Source organism: Leuresthes tenuis, unplaced genomic scaffold (genome assembly GCF_036924035.1).
Source record: "Leuresthes tenuis unplaced genomic scaffold, fLeuTen1.0.hap1 SCAF_15, whole genome shotgun sequence".
NCBI classification, from domain to species: domain Eukaryota; kingdom Metazoa; phylum Chordata; class Actinopteri; order Atheriniformes; family Atherinopsidae; genus Leuresthes; species Leuresthes tenuis.
The window spans coordinates 6,588,659-6,611,559 of record NW_027325369.1 but is presented as its reverse complement, the minus strand read 5'-3'; the positions used below and the strand labels follow the sequence as shown (position 1 = coordinate 6,611,559).

General features: G+C 40.9%; 1 protein-coding gene across 4 annotated transcripts in view; it reads right to left on the bottom strand.

Annotated features, from left to right (window-relative positions):
- Positions 1-22,901, bottom strand: part of arhgap5 (Rho GTPase activating protein 5) — a 62,229-nt gene that overhangs the window by 27,832 nt on the left and 11,496 nt on the right. For all 4 annotated transcript variants that reach the window (XM_072366124.1, XM_072366125.1, XM_072366127.1 and 1 more), the window contains exon 3: positions 22,482-22,635. In XM_072366124.1, coding sequence (XP_072222225.1) covers positions 22,482-22,635 — 154 coding nt within the window. The remainder of the gene's footprint in view (positions 1-22,481; positions 22,636-22,901) is intronic.

Sequence of the window (22,901 nt, the reverse complement as noted above, 5' to 3'; positions counted from 1 at the left end):
ATTACAATGCCAGTAGTCTTTCCTTTAAATTAACGGGGTTTTTTTTTAAAACTGGCCTTCAGATTGCAAATCATGTTCTCAAGCTTGGTCACTTGAACGCATTTAATGCCTTGTTTATTATTCACTTTGCAGCCAGCCTGGGACTCTCGTCAGCATGCTCACATATTCACTGGTGACACTGTTCCAGAAATCATGAGAACATTTGAAAAGGAGAAAGAAAGGAAACATGAGGGCTTTTTTAAGGCAAACTAATGGAAGACCGAACTGCTCAAGTTAAAGCCACAGGACACACTCTCTGTGTGACGACATGCACTTACACACAAACCCCCATTACACAAGATGACTGCCTTGGAGCCAGGTGGCAGAGCACTAACTTACTCACTGCCGGGAGGGCACTCTGCACAACCTGCCCTCAAGACAATGATACACGCATGCTATAACTTATTAACACACATATGCACACACATACAATTGATCCAGAGTGCGTGGGCTTTAGGGCCTCCTGTTCCTACCTTCAGGTTGGTTGAAATTGCACAGGGTCACATTACTCTGCTGCACACACACGAGATGTTATAACTCATCACTTAATATAATCGTGACATCGCCCTCACACTTTCCAAATTGAAAATTTGGAAAGAAAATTTCCAAAATTAAATGCCTGCACAAGGACAATCTTGGAAATGGGATTTCAAATCGTGTGAATCCTATTTTTCTGATGAAAAAAAATTATATATTATATATATATATCTTCACAAAAGTTGGCTGTGCTCCATATAATTTAATATAAGCCTTATGTATGCACCAGATTCCAAAATCTGTCACGGATACCGCCATTTTGAATTTACTGTTGGGAGCGCCCGACCATTCATCAGGGCATTAACCCCCCTCCGCATCACTCACCGGTCTCCCTTCGCGCCGCTCACCGCCACGTTCACTTTTGCAACGCAAAAAAAACGACAGATTACGTTGTCCTTGACTGGACCATTTTCCGCTGACACAGGGATGTAATACATACACTACGGTGTGCTGGCAGCGGATAAACCAATCAGCGACTCTGGTAGGTATACTACCGGTATCCTGCTAAACAACATTTGTTTGTCTAAAGACCCCCGAAAATGGCACCAGCAAAGAGACATGCTTACAAGGCACAATTCAAACTGCAGGTTATCAGTTACGCGGCAGTTCATGGGAATAGAGAAGCTGCGAGAGAATTCAAGGATCAATGAATCTATGGTACGGAAGTGGAGGAAACAACAAAATTAACTGTGCCAAGTTAAAAAGACCAAAGTGAGTTTTCGCGGAAACAAAGCGAGGTGGCCATAGTTAGAAGACCAACTTGAGCAATGGGTCACTGAACAAAGAAAGTTATTCTTGGGTGCCATGGTAACGGAGAGAAATTACCACCCATGGGAATTTTTAAGAGGAAGACTATGCCAAAAGAAAAGTTTCCAGCCGGAGTCATCGTTAAGGCCAATCAAAAGGGCTGGATGGACAAGGAGAAGATGAGTGAGTGGCTGAGAGAAGTGTATGTAAAGAGACCGGATGTTTGCTTTTTTTCATGCATCACCGTCCCTGTTGATCTGCGACTCCATGCGCGCACATCTCACCGCTACTGTGAAAAACCAAGTCAAGAAAACTAATTCGGAGCTTGCCATCATTCCGGGAGGACTAACAAAAGAACTCCAACCGCTGGACATTGTTGTAAACAGGGCGTTCAAAGTGAAGTTACGAGCGGCTTGGGAGCGATGGATGACAGACAGGGAACACACTTTCACTAAAACGGGGAGGCAGCGCCGGGCGAGTTACGCCACCATATGTGAATGGATTGTGGATGCCTGGGCTCAGGTATCTACTTTAACTGTTGTCCGAGCTTTTGGGAAAGCCGGCATCATTGCTGAACAGCCACCTGGCGAGACTGGCTCCGACGATGATGAGAGCGAACCTGGCGTGTATAATGGCGAAATTGCCCAGCTGTTCAATTCAGACACAGAAGATGAGGATTTTGATGGATTTGTGACAGAAGAATGATAAAAAAAAATAATGTGAGTATTGTTAAATAGTAGAATAATAGTAGATACTAGATACTTTAAATAAAGTTTTTTAAAAAACTCACCGTTTTGCTTCTGTGACCTTTTTTTTTGTAAACTATATGTTTTAGCATGCGCCTTATAATCAGGTGCGCCTTATGTATGGGTTAAGTACAGAAATGGACCCCATAATTGAGGGTGCGCTTTATAATCGGGTGAGCCTTATATACAGTTACTAAACACAACACTTTCAAATGGTAAACTTAAAATTCTGACTCGGAGCTCAGAAATTTTGACATTCGTGTACAACTTGAACGCACCATTAGTCGGAGCACACAAACGCCACCCTCTCAATGCACGCTGCAATGTAAATTAGTCTAACTAACGGAACATTATTCCACTGTGAGACTCTGTTGGCCCAGACCAGAGACCAACCCCCACTAGATGGACCACCAACCATCGGCAATCGACAAGCAGGCCAGTTTGGCAGCCAGGCCACCGGGAAATGTCCTGGTGCTCCCGATGGCTAGTCCACCACTACTCTCAGCTCCTCCGCTAGTGCTGGCAATGCCTCTTTGTTTTCTTTTTCCGTTTCCGTGTGCAAGCTGCACTTTGAACCCGCTTCCAGTTACAACAGTGTGACTGACAGGGGATTTGTGGGTGGAGGCACAACAGTGATTGGACATTAACTCGCAGCTCACGGAGAGGGATTTTCACCTGCCTGGACAGGCACACACAGTGGCCTGAAAAGCATCAGTGCAAAATTAATTGCAAATCCGAAAACCCGTGGTCCATCAGGGTGTTTTTTTCCGTGCAGGGCGGACCGAACGGTTCAATATTTTACCGAGTACTATTGCATCCCTAGATATATATACACACATATATTTACATTTACATTAATTGAACCCAAATTAGTCAGACTGAAAAAAATAATGAATTGAATTCTTCAGTCAGACTAAAACACCCAGTTAATGCAGTTGGAAATCAAAACTATTCCTGCATGCATCAGATCAATGGGACTCAAAAAAGCTTATGCGCTTTCAGCGTGTTCCAAGGTTTCTGCCCTGGGCTTTGTCCCAGAAGTAACAGAAAAAGTTGGAACAGAGAGGGAGAAAAAGAAATGGGTAGCATGCATTCAATTAGTAAAGTCTACAAATAATGTACAAACATATACGAAGAGTACAGAGCTGTAAAGCTGTCTAAACTAGCACATAACATGACGTCAATTTAGCGCAGCAAAATTGTTTGGAAAAAGCCCAATATTAAAAAGAAAGTGTGCATATTACCATCTATCACAGTGGAGTCTGCTGAGACTGCATGTATACTGAGACAAGTGGAGTAGTCCAATTACATGCCCATGTTAAGCTATAATTGTAGCTCGACTTTGATACACATACAAGTGTGCTGATAAAAACTGACTTTTTGTAAATGGGAGCATTTATTGAGGTTTCTGATGTAAAAACAGGCAATAACATTTATTAGCCAAGCTTTATTAATCTCCCCGTTTCTCTTTCAAGATGGTAAGCACGTACAGACAACAAACAGATAAAACGAAATACTGAGGAAGCCAGAAGGAGCACACTTTGCCCAGAGGGAGGAGCCCATTGGATGAAAGAGGTCAGAGTCCTTGCTTCACCTATTCAATGGCAGTGTGAGGAATGGAAGAGTGGCTGCTTAAATATTCAGCCAAAGGCACAGACACACACAAAAAACACACTTACTTTCATATCGCTTTACATCTCTTGCAGTCACTGACCAGGAACTCCACAGGGAAGAGATTAAGTCTAGAGGCTACTGTGCAGGATGCGATGTTGTGTGTGTTACAACAAAATTAACCATATGCAGTATCAAGCTCGGACATTTAAACTAGAAATTCTAATCACTTGGAATCAGCTCCAACACTGCTTGAATTTTAAAGAGCTGGTCCAACTGAAAAAAGTAAACAAATTGTATACATTCTTTATGCCTTAAGTGTTTTGATAGATCATTGCTGCCCCTGTTCATGATGAATGTTGAAAAAACTGAGCAAATAACTAATATGATGCATTTTCTTTACCTAGAATGTTTATTTTTATGACAGCTTTGTTCTTTATTTCAAATTATGTTTTACTGTGATCCTTTTTGGTATATGTGTTTATATTGTAACTATTACTGGTCTGAGATGCTGCTTGGAACACAATATTGACATTGCATATCCAACTAAATATGTTTGTTGCCAAAATAAGTGTTGTGTATTGAACAGATGAGCAAAAAATACATAAATTATAATCATGCATACATATCCTTAGTTTCAGCCTTTTTTTGGCTAACTTATCCCACTAGCTTTAAAAGGAGAACAATTATACCCCTTTTTCACCAGTTCACACAGGTCAAAAACAGCAGCCCTCTCTGTACACTCTCTGTAGCACTCGCGCACAAGGCGGTCGAATTTTCGTGCTCACTCCGCCCCCCTCTTAACAACAGTTGAGCACGAGCACTGGTCATGGCTGGTCACCGTTGCAACTATATATGTTTGAGCCAGAGTCAGACCCTGAGAATGTAATATAACACAATCTGCTGTATAAATAATTTATTTCAGCATCGTTTGTACCTGCACGAACTAGCGGTTAGCATTAGCTCGTGGTAATCGGACAAATGAAACACAAAGCACACTTACAATTACGTCCGTTTTTTCCCCACAGATGGTCGGTATCGAGCCCTCTTTTGGGAAAAGTTTTGCTGCCAGTCCTGCATTGTACTAACTCAAATTGTGGAAGCAGTCAAAATGTTTGGCAAACACAGATAGGTTTATGCCGACCGTGACCGGAACTTCGCCATCAAAATAAAATAAAATAAATAAACGTTTGTCAGTAATCCAGAAACCTAGAAAAGATCTATAAACCAGATAGATCAGTTAACTATTTGGCTAACCATTCAAGAGGTTTTCTTTTCTTTTTTTTAAATAGTGTGCCATTAATAGAATAGAATAAAAATAGAATAGAACAATACTATATTCATACCGCAATGGGGGAAATTCAAAAAATGCATTTGTTTTATCTTATGTGGTTTATATGAACCTGAACAATGCAATTCATACCATTAGAGTGAATATGTCTCACAAGTATCTGATATTTGATGGCCCACGCAAACGACCTGATCAAAAAAAAAAAAAAAAAAAAGAACCTGGTAGCTGTCCTGGTTAGTGTGCATCTCAGGTCATTGTTTTTATCATCAACTGCTCAACAACTACTACACAGCAGTGAACCTGTCAAAAGTGTAATATAATCAGTTTTTCTTCCCAGACAAACAGTGACACCAGAGGAACACGGGTCAGACAGTTGGACCAGTCTCATCAGGGACCAGGCTGAAAGCTCTGGCCGTTCTGACCATTGAACAGGAAGCACGTTTCATGTTTTTCCATTGGACATGACGTCAGGCCGCCAGCAGAAAAACAACACACAGACACATGCACACAGGCACACATACAAAATAAAAAAGCATGCATAAACACAACACATGCACACAAGCACAAATATAGGATTACAGTGAGAATGTGACACAAGCCAGCCATCGATCAATTCTACACTCAAACTCGCTTTGTTTAATTTCTACTCTGTCCAATTGGTGCACAAAAAGCGAGAGATATAACAAAAGGATGATAAGCTACGGGAAAAATATATACTGAAATGAATACTTCTTGTCTGTTTTTTTTAAGTCAATGATATTATTCCGAGCTCACTCAGTCCAACTTACAGAATGACAATGATGTTCGGAAACTCAGCCAAAGAGGTATATTTTCTAATAATTACTGAAATATACAAAGACTATTTCTATGACACTCAAGTCAAAATCCTGAAATACCACTAGTAACTCGGAAGTTGAGATCTAACTTCAAAGCAGACTGAAACAAGCCAATAAACAGCTTTGGAGGAAGACAGGCTGACACAGCGGCTGAATAATGCTACAACAGATATCAGAGAGGGGGTTTTAAAAAAAAAAAAAATCATCTGGGGTGACCCTGCTTATTCCATGGAAACGCTGTCCTCCTTAAGTGGACTCTGCTCATACTTCTGATACTGTTCAACATCTATTACCATAAATGACTGTGCCATTAGAAAAGCCGTTTACAAATGGGACCAGTTGATTGATCTTTTCATAATCCAGGTAAAGCAATCCCTCATGAGTTGAAGTGGAAATGCTGTGAAGGAGCAAGACAAAGAAATAGTTAGAGGAAGTTTAAATCAAGTCTTCCCACGATCCTGACAGGGAATGTGAGCTCGCCGGTTATTAAACTGGACAGGATTGGAGCACTAATGAGGAGAGCTGGAATATTGTGAATCCAATATTATGTCTTGCACGGTCTTACACTTGAGACATTGGTTGTGTGTGACATCATCAACACTATTGTTGCCAGGCAACAAACACAACATCCTAAACCATTCATGGCAATTCTTGGAAATTTCAACCACTTTTCCCTCTCTGCCACACCTCCAACCCATCAACATTTTAAGAAACTGCTCCACTAGAGAAAGTAAAAAAAAAAATAAAAAAAAAAACTATTCATTATGTGCACACGTAAAATATGCATGCAGCTCCTCTGCCCATCCTTCATTAGGAACATCACATCATAATCTGGTTCACACCCTCACATATACACCCAGTACTCAGCAGCAACCTGTGACGATATGGACATTTCTCAGGAAGCTAATGATCGGAACATGTGAGAGACTTGTGGTCAAAGATGAAAATATCAATTCAATTTAATTTTATTCATCTAGTGCCAAATCGCAACAAATGTCATTTCAAGGTACTTCAAAGATACAATCCAATTCAAGTCAATTGGAATCAATTCATTGTTATACAATGATAATCCAATCAAATCCAGATAATCACATTCCAAATTAGTCCAATTCATACATAGAGCTGATTCAAACAAAGTCTCTGGACTGAGCCAGTGAACTGAAAAAGTAAAATTTTTCCAACAGGTTTATTTCAGAACAACACCGCATGCTTCTCATCTGCCTCCAGCTACACGGACTTCACACTCTCCCTGTACCCACAGCTTCCCTGTCACACCTTCATAATGTCACCCATTTTCTCAATCAGGGATCTTAAAAGAGCTTCATCAAACAAGTCTCTCTTTCAAATATTGTTTATTAGCCACGTAGACCCCCAAATTGCTGTGTCCTTACACACATCAAGCCAGCATTGCAGAATTAGCTATGATGATACAGGCTGCTCTCATCAACAGTTCATATGAAAACGTACGAAAAGTTATGGACAGATTTTCGAGCATAATCCTGCGAATATCCATCAACACGAGCGACCACTGCGCCTGCGCAAAGCCTGAAGTCAAGGCTGACGCACCTTTTATTCACAGAGGAAAATAAACATTTTAAAATGGTTTCGACATTATAATACATTGTTTAAAGTGAAAAATGTACTTTTTATTTTTACAATCTTCCTTCAGGAAATGTATGCAAGCTTTAGTTTGTTAGTTATTAACCTGTAAAGTTAATGTTTCAAACGTTGCTACGGTGGTTACTAAGGACGCTACTATCGCTGTAGCTTCCGCAAACGTCACGCTAATCACCATAGGCTACTTTTTTGTTTGTTTGTTTGAATTTGCTTTTGTCGCTGCTGAAGCACTCTATAAAAGGAAATACAGGCAGGCAACGGAGAAATAAGTTTGTTTTGGATGAACAACAGCGCACCCTGAAAGATCACTGCCCACTGACATCTTCTGCACCGAATCTGAGCGCCGAGGCCAATGGAGAGAGCAGGAATAATTACAGGAGGATGTATTCACGGACAGCTAATAACTAAACAAACAAAGTAAAGATAGGTTTTATTTGTCATTCTTATGCATCAAATGAAAACGAAATTGTGTTTGACATATCCACCGTTTGGAGATCAGTGCAGTTAATTTCAACAATAAAATAAGTAAACATGGATAAATAAATCAAAACAGATAAAAATGGTCAGGGATAAAAGAGAATAAAAATTATCATTAAATAGGTGCTCCAACAAAAAAACAGCTGCAGACACCACACACTCGTAGCAGTTCTGTTTTGAGCTAAACTAACACTGTTTCGACAGGGTGGAGCGTATAAAATGGAGCGAATAAAGTGAGATCCAGGCTGGCTGAATCAAATGCAAGATCGAAATGTTAAGAACCACTGTAAGTGTTTCATCATCTTCACATCATCGCTAATAAACAACATTTGTAAAGCTATGTATGCAAAAGTTAAAACTATATATCCAGATACATACAATTGGCACTACAATATACAGAAGCCTTGGCCATCTGGGACCATCCTGTCAGCCTGGGGAAAGGGAAACAGTAGGTATAATTGGCCATATTAGGTCATTAGAAAATATAACATGAAACTCACTGTAAATTATGTGGAAAACCGTGTCTAAACAGGTTCAAATTTAAAAGTCTGACATTGTATTAAGCAGACGTCAACATTATGAACACATGTGGCCCCTAACTACTCCTTAAAACATGTTTGAATTATTTCATCCAGCTTGGACTTAATAAGGACCTTGGAGCAAGATGAAAATTACAATTAAAATTTGGTGTAGGACAAAAGTGAAGACATCATTGGAAAGGTCTTAACCTTGGGAGTAACATATGTGAGTATGAAAATTGTGGGCAGCTCCTGCTCCTCAGAGGTGAACTTTGAATCTTGTACCTGAGACACTTTTGAAGGCTTACAGAGCAGCAACAAAATGGGCTAGAGACCAGTTGTTAACAGTTTTGGACATCTCTTGACCTATACTACCATCACCTGTGGGACACCTGTAGGGGGCACCACTAAGTAGGGTCAAAACCCAGAAAAAAAATGTGATTTTATCTCTTTTACTATAAGCAAGATCAAATCTGACCAAACAGATGTGCTTCCCAATCCCAAAACCAATAATAAGTCTGAAAGTTTCCTGGCCTAAATTTCACATTTTAGAGGAAATACATTCGAACTACAAAACATATGGCGCTGCCCACCACTGTGTACAATTTAGTACAAATTGTAGTTTTTATATCGTGCTTCCGGGCTAGGATCAGCGAAATAAGGGTTTAAAAAACATGTCTGTGAATTCTTCAACTGAAAAAGTAATTTAGACATGATTCCTGCCACTCTGTTTCGCCGACAGAAAGGGGCGAGTTCAAAAGCTGAAACGAATGAAAGCCATTTTTCACTGCAGGGAACTGCTCATGCGCACTGGTCGATTGGATATTCATAGGATAATGCACGAAAATCTGTACATAACTTTTCGTACGTTTCCATACGAACCCTTCCATGATAATACGTTGGATGACAATACAACTGTTTGGAGTAGTGAGTTCCGTGATGCTGGCTTGATGTGTATGCACATGTAGGATATTTTCTGTAATACACATCAGGAAAAGGAAAAATTACTAATAAATTATACAAAAATGACAAAACAGCATTACAAAATATTAACCTTCTTACAGCGCACGACACAAGCAAACTTGGTCTGAAAATTCTTTAATTTTTCATTTGAAAATGCAACAGAACGTCTGAAGTGTGGTGAACAAAAATTCCTGTCCTCAAACCATCCTGCCTCATATTATAGTAAGTGCTGGGGAAGATAACAACCAATGGGACCTCCAAATGCATCAACATCAAAAAGCCATCTCTCCCTCTCTCTTAGTCTCCACTATCCAGCCTTCTTGCCAAATACCATTTCAAGTCTCTGGGGAGTAAGAAACATTTAATAAAACTTCTCTAATTGAGTTCTGTAGGAAAGAGCTATGTGTTCAGCAGTGTGTTCATCATCTCAGAATAACCCACTTTTTCTGAGACCCAGCTGATCAAAAGTGTTTAGTCTTTCAGGCAAATCTGCTATTTTGAGGGCTTTTGTTTAAGCTGAACTGACAACATTTCTTTTTTTTTTTTAATCTTCACCAACTGCTGTGGGATCTTCACAGAACTTTATGGTTACATTTCATGGATATTCCATTCCATATAGGTGTAACAGATATGGAGTTTAAGCCCAACTTAATAGATATGATACAGGGTTCGTACACTTTTTTAGCAATGGTTTTCCATAACTTTTCAATGACTTCTTCATAATCTTTCAATGAATTTTCAAGACCAAAAAAATAATGCATTTCAGTCGGACCACTGATGAGTGCCCCAAATATTCAGAGCCAATGTATTCAGTTTTGACCTCTGGTCCATCCCACAGTCTAACATGAATGTCCATTTGTTTTGACTGCAAATGTTTAAGACTTTTGTCAAATAACACAACATATGTTGTTTGTTGTGACAACTCCTTCAATATCAGCCTGTTAAAATACAGTGCAACACCTTATGTGAACATAGAGCTGCACTTCTTCTCTCCACATGCAAATTTCCTCACAACCTGACTGTCTGGCCTTAACAACTTCTGTTGTTGCAGTATAGGCTTAAATTTGTCTCAAAAATAAGTGCAAATGCACAGAGAGTGATCTACAATATGCCTTGAGTTGCACACGTGTTTTGCTATCCACAAATACAAATTTTCTATTTGTAACTTGTGTGTTAGTTTAGTTAGTTAGCCATTTGTGAAACTGACAATTCTGTTTGTGAATCGTGACTCAGCATTTGTGGATCACCAATCACACATTCGCATTTTTGAGACATTGTTTCCCTCAAATCCACAAACAAACTGCTCGTGATTCACAAAGCGCAATCCAGTAGATAACACTTGTTATCTAACAGTTGTTCACGGATGTATCTGTGGCTCGGCTTACGAACGACGAAGAAAGAAGATAGATGATTAGCAGTAACCATCGTTGGACGTGTCAAGCTGGATGTGATAACATTTATGGATGGTGTTTGTTGCTAGTCTGTAGTTTTAAATTGGTTTTATTTCAGCCACCTTTGTGTTGTTTTCAGTCAATCAGCCTAATGTTAGCAGCGGAGTGATCCGTGAAAGGGCCAGTGTGGCTGAACTGTCTGCACTGAAGGTCTTAACCAGTTCAGTTGACTGAATGAAACAAGTCAGCTTTGCACTTGGGCTGCCACAAACGATTATTTTAATAGTCGGCTAATCGGATCATACGTATATTAAATGTAAAACATACAGCTTATCGCACCATCGCATCGAAGGACTTCGAGCAAAGTCGGCATTTTGCCCGTCTCTGGTCAGGGCCTTTCTGTAGCCACAGTTGAAATTTCTCCTTAAAAAGTCACTGGTTGTTAAAACTGCATTTCCCCGGCATGTTGGCAGTTCTATCATTTAATTCATTTTGTCGCAGAAGTTGAGCGCAAAATGCAGTACACACTCGGCTTGCTTTACGTCAACATGATTCACGTGAACCGTCACATCACCTATATAGTGCGACGTTGCACTTGTGGGTGAATTTAAATTTTAATGACAGGTTAAACTATATTTGTTTTTAAATAGGCCTATTCTACACATTCAAAATATTATCCGTGCAACATTTCAATGACTTTTCCAAAACTTTACAGAGGATTTATTTTTCAATAACTTTTCAAGGACATAGAAATTACATTTTCAATTTCAATAACTTTTCCAGGTTTTTCATGACCATACGAACCCTGATGATATTAAAATATATGCAGCTTCAACTGGTGCAGCCTGCAGCATGTACATTTTAGACATTGTGAAATAACCAAGAGATCATTCATTTTTAAGAGAAAAACTATAAAACAATAGAGCTACAGAAGACAATATTTAAGCAAGTGTCACATTTATACTCCTTTGCTAACCGTTTTTAAATTTAATATTTTTTTATGAACTAAAGCATTGTACTAGGAGACAAGTAGAACAAGGGGATAACAGTTTTCTGATGAAATCGTATTTGCTTTAAAAAGGCACATATTCATGATGCTGGCTTTCAGAAAAGGCACATTTTCTGGTTATATAATGATTTTACCACTGCAAAAGCTGAGACAACTAGGTTGGCATATAAAATATGAAAAGTCTGCATCACTATTGAGCATTAGTGAGCACTCAAGAGTTAATTATTCACACTTGTGGTACATGCTAATAAAATGGCTTTAGTATGAGTACTCAAATGAAAGGTTTAAAGGGGGGAAACATCTGAAGAGCAAGTTTGTATTTTGACACCAAATATCAAGAAAGAATGTATTTATATATATATGTATATATAATTTTTTTTTACCTGCCTCATCAACTTCATCAGAAGACACAGTTATTACTGTGTGACTTTTTTTTTTTTTTAAAGAGCCAAGTCTAGTACTGAGTTGCTCAGCCAACTGAAGCTCTGTTCACACAATATGTTAGCATGTGTCCTGACTTATCAGGTCACCAGTACAAAGACTGCGGTTCTGATCTTTCTATATCAACACAGCTTTCCTCCTCAGACTCACATAAAGGGATTCATTTAGCCATCATCTTGAAACATTCTGCACAAGGTCCACCAATCACCTGACACTTCATTCACAAGATGAAGATGGTTGTTTGAATGGGGATGTGTTAAAAATCACACAAAAACATCACAATTGCAAATACCAACACTGTGGCTGCAATTAAGAGAAAACAGTAACGCTGCAGAGAAGTGTTAATTGTGCAAATGACTCAATTTACAGGATGTAAGTGAATCGGTTTCTGGTCGGCAAACTGTTAAGATGACGGTCGAATTACTGATTTTCTGACATTTATTTGGCAATCCAAAATTTATTCTATTTTATTTCTATTACATTATTTTCATTATTGAGTCAACTTTGTTAAAAAGTCAGGTAAACAATCAGTTGGGTTGCATCACTTGGTTTTGATGAGCAAAAAATGTGCTGCTCAGCTCTAAACATTCAGGGCAAGGCCTGTTAAAAAGGAGACTCACAATACAGTCCGAACGGATTCAGCACTTCACTAGCAGCTGCTCTGTACACCGACATAGCAGAAATATTAACAGACAGGCAGAAGGTTTTCTGTGAATTATACATCCTGTGATATTGGAAAGTGATTTCACAGAATAGATTATGTCACGATTTGTTTTGTTCTAAATGGAAACCACTTAATGTGGAATCACGTCAGGGGAGTAGGTGGTCCTTAAATGTGGCCTAAGATGAATTTGTGTTTGAAACTGTCTTCAGAGCATGGCCTAAAGCATCTCAGACCATATCTTAATGTAGGCTATAAGATCAGATCCCAATGCAACCTCAGAGCATCTTGACTATTTTCAAATGCAAACCAGTTTCTAATACTGTATACTTGTGATATGATTATCCAGAAAGCATGTTAGCAACAGTTCTTCACAGCCTCTCACAAAAGCCACAGCATTTATTCTTCCCAAAGCAGCCTTTTTCATTACTTCTTCAGCTGACATTTCAGGCAGAGGAAGGTTGCTATGAGCGTAGACTGGACACATCCAATTATTTTAGTCTCTCTTGAAAAAAGAAAACTTATAACTTCTTCCCTGGTTCTTCTTGGCTTTCATTTATTCTCTACATCACCTTTTTCTTAGGTTTATTAACTGGTTAGCTTATGGTGGCTCTGATCCTTCATCACCTTATTACTGAATGCTAGCAGGAACTGAACTTCTAACCTTGCTCCGAGCTCTCTATATGGCAAAAGCAAGAGCTTGATTCTGAATTTAGAGAGAAAGGATTGTGCTCAGTCTAACTCTTTTGGGTAAACCATTGCCATCTAAAAGCCTGATCCCCTGACTGAATTATTTTGGAGGAATTTAAGGTCGTGGCCTATTTCTGCACTGCTAAAGCTACTCAAAACACACACATAAAAAGGAAACATTGAGGGCGGAGTTTTGTCCAAGTCTTACAGAAAATAGCTTAGGCTGCCATCATTTTACCCATCCACAAACACCCACTCGTTTTTTCTAACACACATTCAGGTACACATACAATAAAAGTGCAGCTTATAGAGCGCATAAAGGCAAATACCAAACACCTGACACATTAAGTTAATTGACAGGTCAAATGAGAAAGGGCCCATTTATGATCCAAATAGCTAACAGCATGCACCCTTTGGAGCTAACAAAGAGAAGGAAGTGCCAAAAGAGGAGATATAGCAAGAAGAACTGATGAAGAGCTGAAGGACTAACAACACTGCAGGGCCCAAATGATCTATTACTAACACCCTGGTACAAAACACTCCAGCACACCCTCATCTTCTTTGTTCACACCACGACTGATCAGACTTCATTTGACAGCATGCGGTTGACCAAATCCGGGTTCGGTAGGTGGTCACAACGTTGTGGCTGTTTAGTGTATATGAACATAAGAGTGATATGATGTTAAGGCTGAATTCCAGTTAATGTTTCCACTCTTATTTAACTTAATACCTCGAACAAAGGTTTACTGATCATGAAAAGAGTTTTTGATATTTTAGATATTTGATAGTTGCTGTACTTTTCAAAAGCAAGCATGGATGGACTGGCTGACAGGGGTTTCAAGTCGGCGGTTCACTCCACTCCACATACATAACATTTCGGCGTTATGCAAAACTGAACAGTAGTAGCAAAAGCTACATTAGAACTCCAGGTTACTGATAATAGAGAGAAAAGGTTAGCAGTGCACCTTAACAAGTTTTAGTAGTATAACTCCAACTTTAACTTAAATATTTTTGTCATTTTGAGTTCTACTTCTTTTTTTTCCAAGGAAAAAGTTCTCTAGTTTTTTTTTCTTTTTTAAATCAAATTCAATCCAAGAAGATTAATTTAGGTTGTTCTTAAGAATAAGACAAAAGATTAACTCAAACTCCCCACATTTATGTCTCAGATACAGTACAGTGGTGGAGTTTGAACATGAACACCATGTTCAGGCATAAGGGTGTCCATATGTGCACTTGGCACCAGGACACCCTTGGCCGCAGTTCGATGATCGACTTTGTGGTTGTATCATCGGACTTGCGGCCGTATGTCCTGGACACTCGGGTGAAGAGAGGGGCGGAGCTGTCAACTGATCACCACCTGGTGGTGAGTTGGCTCCGCTGGTGGGGGAGGATGCCGATCAGACCTGGCAGGCCCAAACGTATTGTGAGGGTCTGCTGGGAGCGTTTGTCAGAACCCCCCGTCAGAAGGAGCTTTAACTCCCACCTCCGGCAGAGTTTCAACCATATCCCGGGGGAGGTGGGGGACATTCAGTCCGAATGGGCCATGTTCCGTGACTCCATTGCCGAGGCAGCTGATCGGAGTTGTGGCCGTAAGGTGGTCGGTGCCTGTCGTGGCGGCAACCCTCGAACCTGCTGGTGGACACCAGTGGTGAGGGAGGCCGTCAAGCTGAAGAAGGAGTCCTATCGGGCCTTTTTGGCCAGTGGGACCCTGGAAGCAGCTGATAGGTACCGGCAGGCCAGACGGGCTGCGGCTTAGCGGTTGCTGAGGCAAAAACTCGGGCCTGGGGGGAGTTTGGTGAGACCATGGAGAACGATTTCCGGACGGCCTCGAAGAGATTCTGGTCCACCATCTGGCGTCTCAGGGGGGGGAAGCGGCTCACAGTCAACACTGTGTACAGTGGGGACGGGGCTTTGCTGACCTCAACTAGGGATGTTGTGAGTCGGTGGGGGGAGTACTTCGAGGAACTCCTCAATCCTACCAACACGTGCTCGGAAGAGGCAGAGTCGGAGAGCTCGGAGACGGGGCCTCCCATTTCTGGGGCTGAGGTTACCGAGGTGGTCAAAAAGCTCCTCGGTGGCAAGGCCCCGGGGGTGGATGAGGTCCGTCCTGAGTTTCTCAAGGCTCTGGATGTTGTAGGGCTGTCTTGGCTGACACGCCTCTGCAGCATCGCGTGGACATCGGGGACAGTGCCTCTGGACTGGCAGATCGGGGTGGTGGTCCCCCTCTTTAAAAAGGGGGACCGGAGGGTGTGTTCCAACTATAGGGGTATCACACTCCTCAGCCTCCCTGGTAAGGTCTATTCGGGGGTACTGGAGAGGAGGATCCGTCGGATAATCGAGCCTCGGATTCAGGAGGTGCAGTGTGGCTTTAGTCCTGGCCGTGGAACAGTGGACCAGCTCTATACCCTCGGCAGGATCCTGTAGGGTGCATGGGAGTTCGCCCAACCAGTCAACATGTGTTTTGTGGACTTGGAGAAAGCATTCGAACGTGTCCCTCGCGGAGTCCTGTGGGGGGTGCTCCGGGAATATGGAGTGCCGGACCCCTTGATAGGGGCCGTTCGGTCTCTGTATGACCGGTGCCAGAGTTTGGTCCGCATTGCCGGCAGTAAGTCGGATACGTTTCCGGTGAGAGTTGGACTCTGTCAGGGCTGCCCTTTGTCACCGATTCTGTTCCTAACTTTTATGGACAGAATTTCTAGGCGGAGCCAGGGCGTTGAGGGTGTCCGATTTGGCGACCTCAGAATCGGGTCTCTGCTTTTTGCGGATGATGTGGTTCTGTTAGTGTCGTCAGGCCGTGACCTTCAGCTCTCACTGGAGCAATTTGCAGCCGAGTGTGAAGCGGTTGGGATGAGAATCAGCACCTCCAAATCTGAGACTATGGTTCTCAGCCGGAAAAGGGTGGAATGCTCTCTCCGGGTCGGGAATGAGATCCTTGCCCAAGTGGAGGAGTTCAAGTATCTCGGGGTCTTGTTCACGAGCGAGGGACGAATGGAGCGTGAGATTGACGGGCGGATCGGTGCGGCGCCTGCAGTTTTGCGGGCTCTGCACCGACCCGTCGTGTTGAAGAAGGAGCTGAGCCAGAAGGCGAAGCTCTCTATTTACTGGTCAATCTACGTTCCCATCCTCACCTATGGTCACGAGTTGTGGTTAGTGACCCGAAAGAACAAGATCGCGAATACAAGCGGCCGAAATGGGTTTCCTCCACAGGGTGTCTGGGCTCTCCCTTAGAGATAGGGTGAGAAGCTCAGTCATCCGGGAGGGGCTCGGAGTCGAACCGCTGCTCCTCCGCATTGAGAGGAGTCAGATGAGGACCGGCTGGCCTGGGAACGCCTCAGGGTCCCCCCGGAGGAGCTGGAGGAAGTGGCCGGGGACAGAGACGTCTGGACGTCTTCTCTGCTCAAGCTGCTGCCCCAGCGACCCGACCCCCGGATAAGCGGTAGATGATGGATGGATGGATGGTGGAGTTTTATCTTTAACAAGTTTGCATTCTTCAGGAGCCTTGAATAGTTTGGGTCAATTTCCTGAAATTTACTAACCATTATGGGTCTGAGGAGCACTTGAGGAGATTCTAAGCCGAATTATCATTAGAGTGGGGAAACTAGGAAACACTGAAAGTGACAAACAGATCTCACCAAAAAGGAAACGGAGACAGCAAGCACAGAACAGACGCAATTATCTTTCAATGTTGACATTTCATCTGAGTTTCTATTTGAGCTTTTTGACACAGCACAATGCCACAGAAACGTTATGCCACAGAAGTGCACTTCATCGGATTCCCGGAAAACTGCAGGAAAAAAAAACATTTTGTAAAACTGTGCATTGAACCTACCAGGCCAAAAAGAATGTGTGTACAAGCCAAATGGCACAATTATCTCTTACACACACCCAGCAAATAATAGGCAACACACAGAATCACAGTTTCACACATTCACACTTTCAGTCACATTGAAAGCCGAGCTCTGTCACAAACGCAGACAAACTTCTGTCTTATGAAAAAACATCACAATTTGATACTTTCTGGCCTAAAACTGCAGGCACCACCAACAACTATCATCCTCTTCCTGCCACTGCACATCTTGCCTTGCAACTAGTGTTGTTTTTGGCAGCCTGTTCTAAATTTAGTCTTATTCTGTGTAAAGCTGTCATTTTAGTTTTTATTAGTTTTAATCACGTTCATACTCTTTTTAGTCTAGTCAAGTTTCAGTCAACTACAAGTCTGAGCATTTTAGTCTTGTTTTAGTCAGAATTATCCATGGACTATTTTTTCATCTAGGTTTAGTCAACGAAAACTGATGACATTTTAGTCTAGTTTTAGTCAATGAAACTTGTATTTTAGTCTCTTTTTAGTAATGCAATTCTATTTAACCCAGTCAATATAGTATAACTACTATAACCAAAATTTTCTTTTAGTAAAAGCCATTTCACAATTCAAACAAGTTTGTCTTATTATTATATTATAGTTACCTTATAGACTCAATAATATATCCATTGCAAACACGGAAGACGCTCTGATTTGAATTTAAAACATATCTATTTTATAAACCAAACGTGTAAGTCACAATTTATGCTTCTCCGTCATTTCGACGACGTAGGTACGTCAAGGTGGACCCCTCCACCGTAGCCTGACGTGCACCTCCAAAAAAATTGGCTGTGATTCGTCCACTCAGAACGTAATTTCCAGCAGTTGCCTTTTCCGGTCTTAATGGCTGTATACGGCAAAGAAGCTCGTTGACATTCAAATTATCGAAAGTGCATTTGTTCATCCAGGTTGTAAATTCACCCGTTCCCAGCCTCGGGCCGGTCGTACAGACCACCCCCGCAAACGTCTCTTCTGTCGCCTGCGCTTCAACATTTGCTCTTCAATATTGATAATCTCCAGCTGCAAATACAACTGCTCCACCTCCGTTGCCATTGTTTACTGTTGTTAACTGTGACCAGAGGAAAAAGCAAGGATTTGGCTATAACCCCTGAAACCACACAAACGTACAGCCACACCTGTATTCACCTGGTGAATTGCAGAGCAACGTGTTCCCTTCGACGCAGAACTTCGAATTCTCAATGACGACGTCACGTCGACATCGTTGACGTTACGAAAGAGTATAACTTAAGCTTTAGAAGTAATGACGAACCCTGATTGGCCGGCCATTGCTCCCTTTCTCTGTGCCAGTTGGTTGCCTATCAACCCACCGCAGCTGCATATTCTAAATAATGCCGTGAGCGAGTTGAGAAAGTGACTGCGACTGTGCAGTGAGACACAGGAAACAGAAATACTGCAAAATAATAACAACGCGACTAAACGAGACCAAATAACGTTATATTTCAATGAAAATTAAGAGACATTTTAGCAGATTTTTTATTTTGTAAACTACATTTAGTCTTGTTTTTATTCGTCAACAACATTGCATTATATATTTCATTATAGTTCTTGTCACATGACCAACATTTATGTTGCGTCTCGTCTCGTTTTTGTCACGTGATAAAGGTTCATTGACGATGATATTTTGTCATAATTTTCATTGACGAAAGCAACACTACTTGCAACTTATTAAGTAACACTAAACCCGTCATTCTAAACTCTTAGATTAGATTACCCGCTACAGCCAAACTAAAGGAAAAGCAGTGACCATACCATGAAATCAATTTGCCATGGAGTGGTGGAAGTAGGTATTATGGGATAAGTCTACCAACACAAAATTAATCAACAACTACCTGAATAACAGCCTAAAGAAAACAAAAAAAAGCCAAAACATCTAACACTCTCAAATGTGGTTAGTTACCAAACAATCTTTGAGTTCTGAACTTAAGAGAGAATAATTTTTCACAGTTTTCTGACTAATTGTAGACCAAACTGACATAACAGGAGACAACTAAAATGAGCAGTATCGCTTTTATATAATTTGCTTAGTCTATAAAATGCCTGAGGGCATGAAAGCAGCCACCATATTCGGGGAGGACCGCCTTAACATTTTGACTTTCAATCCCATTAATTTGACAAGTGCATTGAGTCTTGTGGAAAATCAACATTAGCACAATATGACAGTAATAGAGTAATGATTCCCACTGGGAAAGTCTCTTTCCTCCTCCCTGCTCTACAGTCAGAGGTCAGATCCAGCTGCAGCTCTGGAGCTGGCAAAGAGTCACTATCTAACTTACATCAACATTAACAGGGTGGAGCCCTTCAGACAGGGAGATTTGACAAAATTTTTCCTTAAGAAGACGCTCTATCAAACATGCCAGAGCCTAAAATGATTCTCAGAATAACTCCATCCCTTTGACTATAAACGAAAATATGTAATATTTATCCATTTTGCGTAAAGGAAATTTTAGGCAACAAATGTGTTTATAGCAAATCCCTACACCCCTACCTGGGCTACCTAACAAGGAATCGGTCTAAAAGGATTGTTTTCTTGTTCAGGGAGTTGCAAAAGCTCTCACACTGTTAGTATATGACAGATTTTACATTATATCAAGCTTGGGAAAAAAACAAGATGTTCTCTCTGTATGTGTTGAGAAAAATGACATTCCAGAAAAACACAGGAGGGTAAAAGCTGTTAAATCCACCCAACAGACCGCCTGGGTTTCACAGCAATGGCCATGAAATCTCCAATACACCAGTGTCAGCTGGCAGACGTCTGCATGTGCACAAGCGCACAAACTAGCAGCACAAGGATTAATTCTAAATTTGGTTGACAGCCACGACACACTCATGTACATTTAGCTAAATATCAAAACGTATTGAAAGGGGATTTTCATGACAGGAATTATCAGCCTCCATGACGAAGACAACTCAAATACAAACGCCACCGTCAAAACACAACTCACCAGTGTAAAACACCAAGTGAACGCACATGAAAATACCTAATTGTACGTGCATCTGCTGCACGCACGTGCAGGGGAAAGAGCAAGGAGAAATCTGCTTTTTTTTTGTTTGTTTTTTTAAATGTGACCACTTCAAAGTTTCTACATTTATTTAACTGCCGTTAGAAACATGATGAACTGAAAATGCCCCTGTCCAACTTTCAGAAATACTAAAATTGATTCTCAATGTTGCAATAACTCAAAGGTGATACACAAACACCAAAATCTGACAGGAAATATTACATCTTCTGAAATCTAAAGAAATTTGAATCCTAAAAAAGTTGCTTTAAGGTCACTCTGAAAAAAAATGCTATCACCTCTTAGAGCTTATTTAAAGCATTAAATGTGGAATGGAGTACTGGACCGTGTGTAAATACTTAATGTAACAAACTGATGAAATATTTAATAAGATTAAAATATTAATTTAAGTGGTCAGAAGGGAAAAAGTAACACTTTCAGCTTACTGTACAGTTTTTTTATAAGATGAGAGAAAGTCTTTAACCTTGAGCAGCAAAATATGTTCAGCGAGGCCTTTGTATCTGTTGGGGTTTGAATCTCACTCGTGTCATTCACACATAACATGGATGACAAAACACACAGACATAGTGGTTAAATATCTGATGGGTCAGTAAGAGAGAAGTGGCAAGAGGGGAGAGGCCTTCCTTACAACAGCCGGGCGGGAGATCAAATCAATACCTTCAAAGCATCAGTCGTTTCATTTTAAACTTTATTAATTCAGATTTAGTCTTGTTACTCCCAATGCAACCGATGACAGCAGCAGTTGGCTAGTTGGGGATGATGCGCTTTGCTCGACAGTATCCAAAAAGTAGCTGTATGTAACATCATCGACACCAAAAACACAATTTCAACTTGCATGATTTGTAAATAAGCACTACATGTTCACAATGGCGTAGCCAGTTGAAGCGCATATCAATATGCAAGATCATTTCAAACATATTCAAGCCACACCACAACTGTCTAGTGGTTAAAAGCAGCAGCAAATCAGGAAAGAGACATTTTCACATTTGCTATTTTTCCCCCCACATTTCAACCTTTACGGTGCAATTTTAATTTCTCCTTTCTAGTGTACTCATGAATGACTTGCATATCCTTTAATCCTTTTTTTCTGATCTTAGTAATATGATACAATCTTATTTTGCAATCAGTCCTGCATAGGGATGGGAATTGTTAAGAATTTAGCAATTCAGGTTCCATTATCGATATCGATATCGCTAATCGATTCAGTTCCTTATCAGTTCTCTTATTGATTCTCATCCAATTATATATAGTACAAATGGCTTTGGTTGCAGTAACACTTTAATTTCAAGCACCAACATTTCATCAATTTTCGCCTCTGTCATTTTGCTTTTCCCTGCCTCGATGAAAGGAGGAACTACAGGTATGCAGGAGCCGGCCACTGATCCTGCTTCACTCTTGCAGTCAACTAAATGTTGATATGAGATGTAAATTATTCATACAGTATGTCACTAATATTATCACAATCAACAGGACCTGGAAGTTTTACGCTACTGGGCTCTCAAGTTTTGAATGCAGGCAAGAGTGACATCCCCCAAATTATGACAATTTTTTTTTTTTTTTCAGCGTGACAAATACAATGTGTATAAAATGCGTGACACTTGAAAGCTCTGCGTTACCTGGGACTTTTGAGACAGAAGACGCTGTGCCACAAGCTCCCCCACGAGAGTTGCTGGCATCACTTAGCAGCATGTCAAAGGCTTTACATTCGTGCAAACTAATTGCATGCTGTGTGGTCAAATGTTTCAGCATGTAGGTATTCCCCCCCACCCCTTAATGAGCTTAAAAATAAAAACGTCATTGAACTGAGATTCACATGTACTGACCGGCACCATCATAGCAGACATAACATACAAAATCTGTATGAACCTTGTCAGTTTTAAAAGCGCCTGGTCGAACCTAAAAGTTGTGGCAGCCATATTTGACTGAAACAAAGCTGGAAGATAGGAAAAATAGGAAAGTGAGACTGAAGAGTGAAAAAGGGAAGAGGACTGACAAAAATGTCCAACTCACCTGTGCGTTCTATGTAGTCAACGCATTTGTCAACGAAGAGTGGGATGGGACGGTCTGGGGTCACCAAGCTCTGTAGGGGCACGCCAAAGTAGTTGCTCTCCCAGGTTCTACGGGTGGGTGGGTACAGAGGCTTTGGAGGCTTAGACGATTTCGGCTGTAATCAAGAAAAACAGAGGAATTAGATGAGAAAGTTAAACAACTGATAAGAGGAGGAGACTAAAACTAGAAATGAAGGTGGACAGGAATTAAAAACAGGATAGAAAAGAAACATGAGAGGATACAAAATAAAGAGTAAAAGAAGAGACCAGACGGTGAACAGTGTTGATAAAAGAAAAGAGGGAAAGGAAGTAAAAATGAAACCAATTTGCTATATGCTAACAGGAGAGGAGATAAACAACACTGGACAGTGGACGGAAGGAC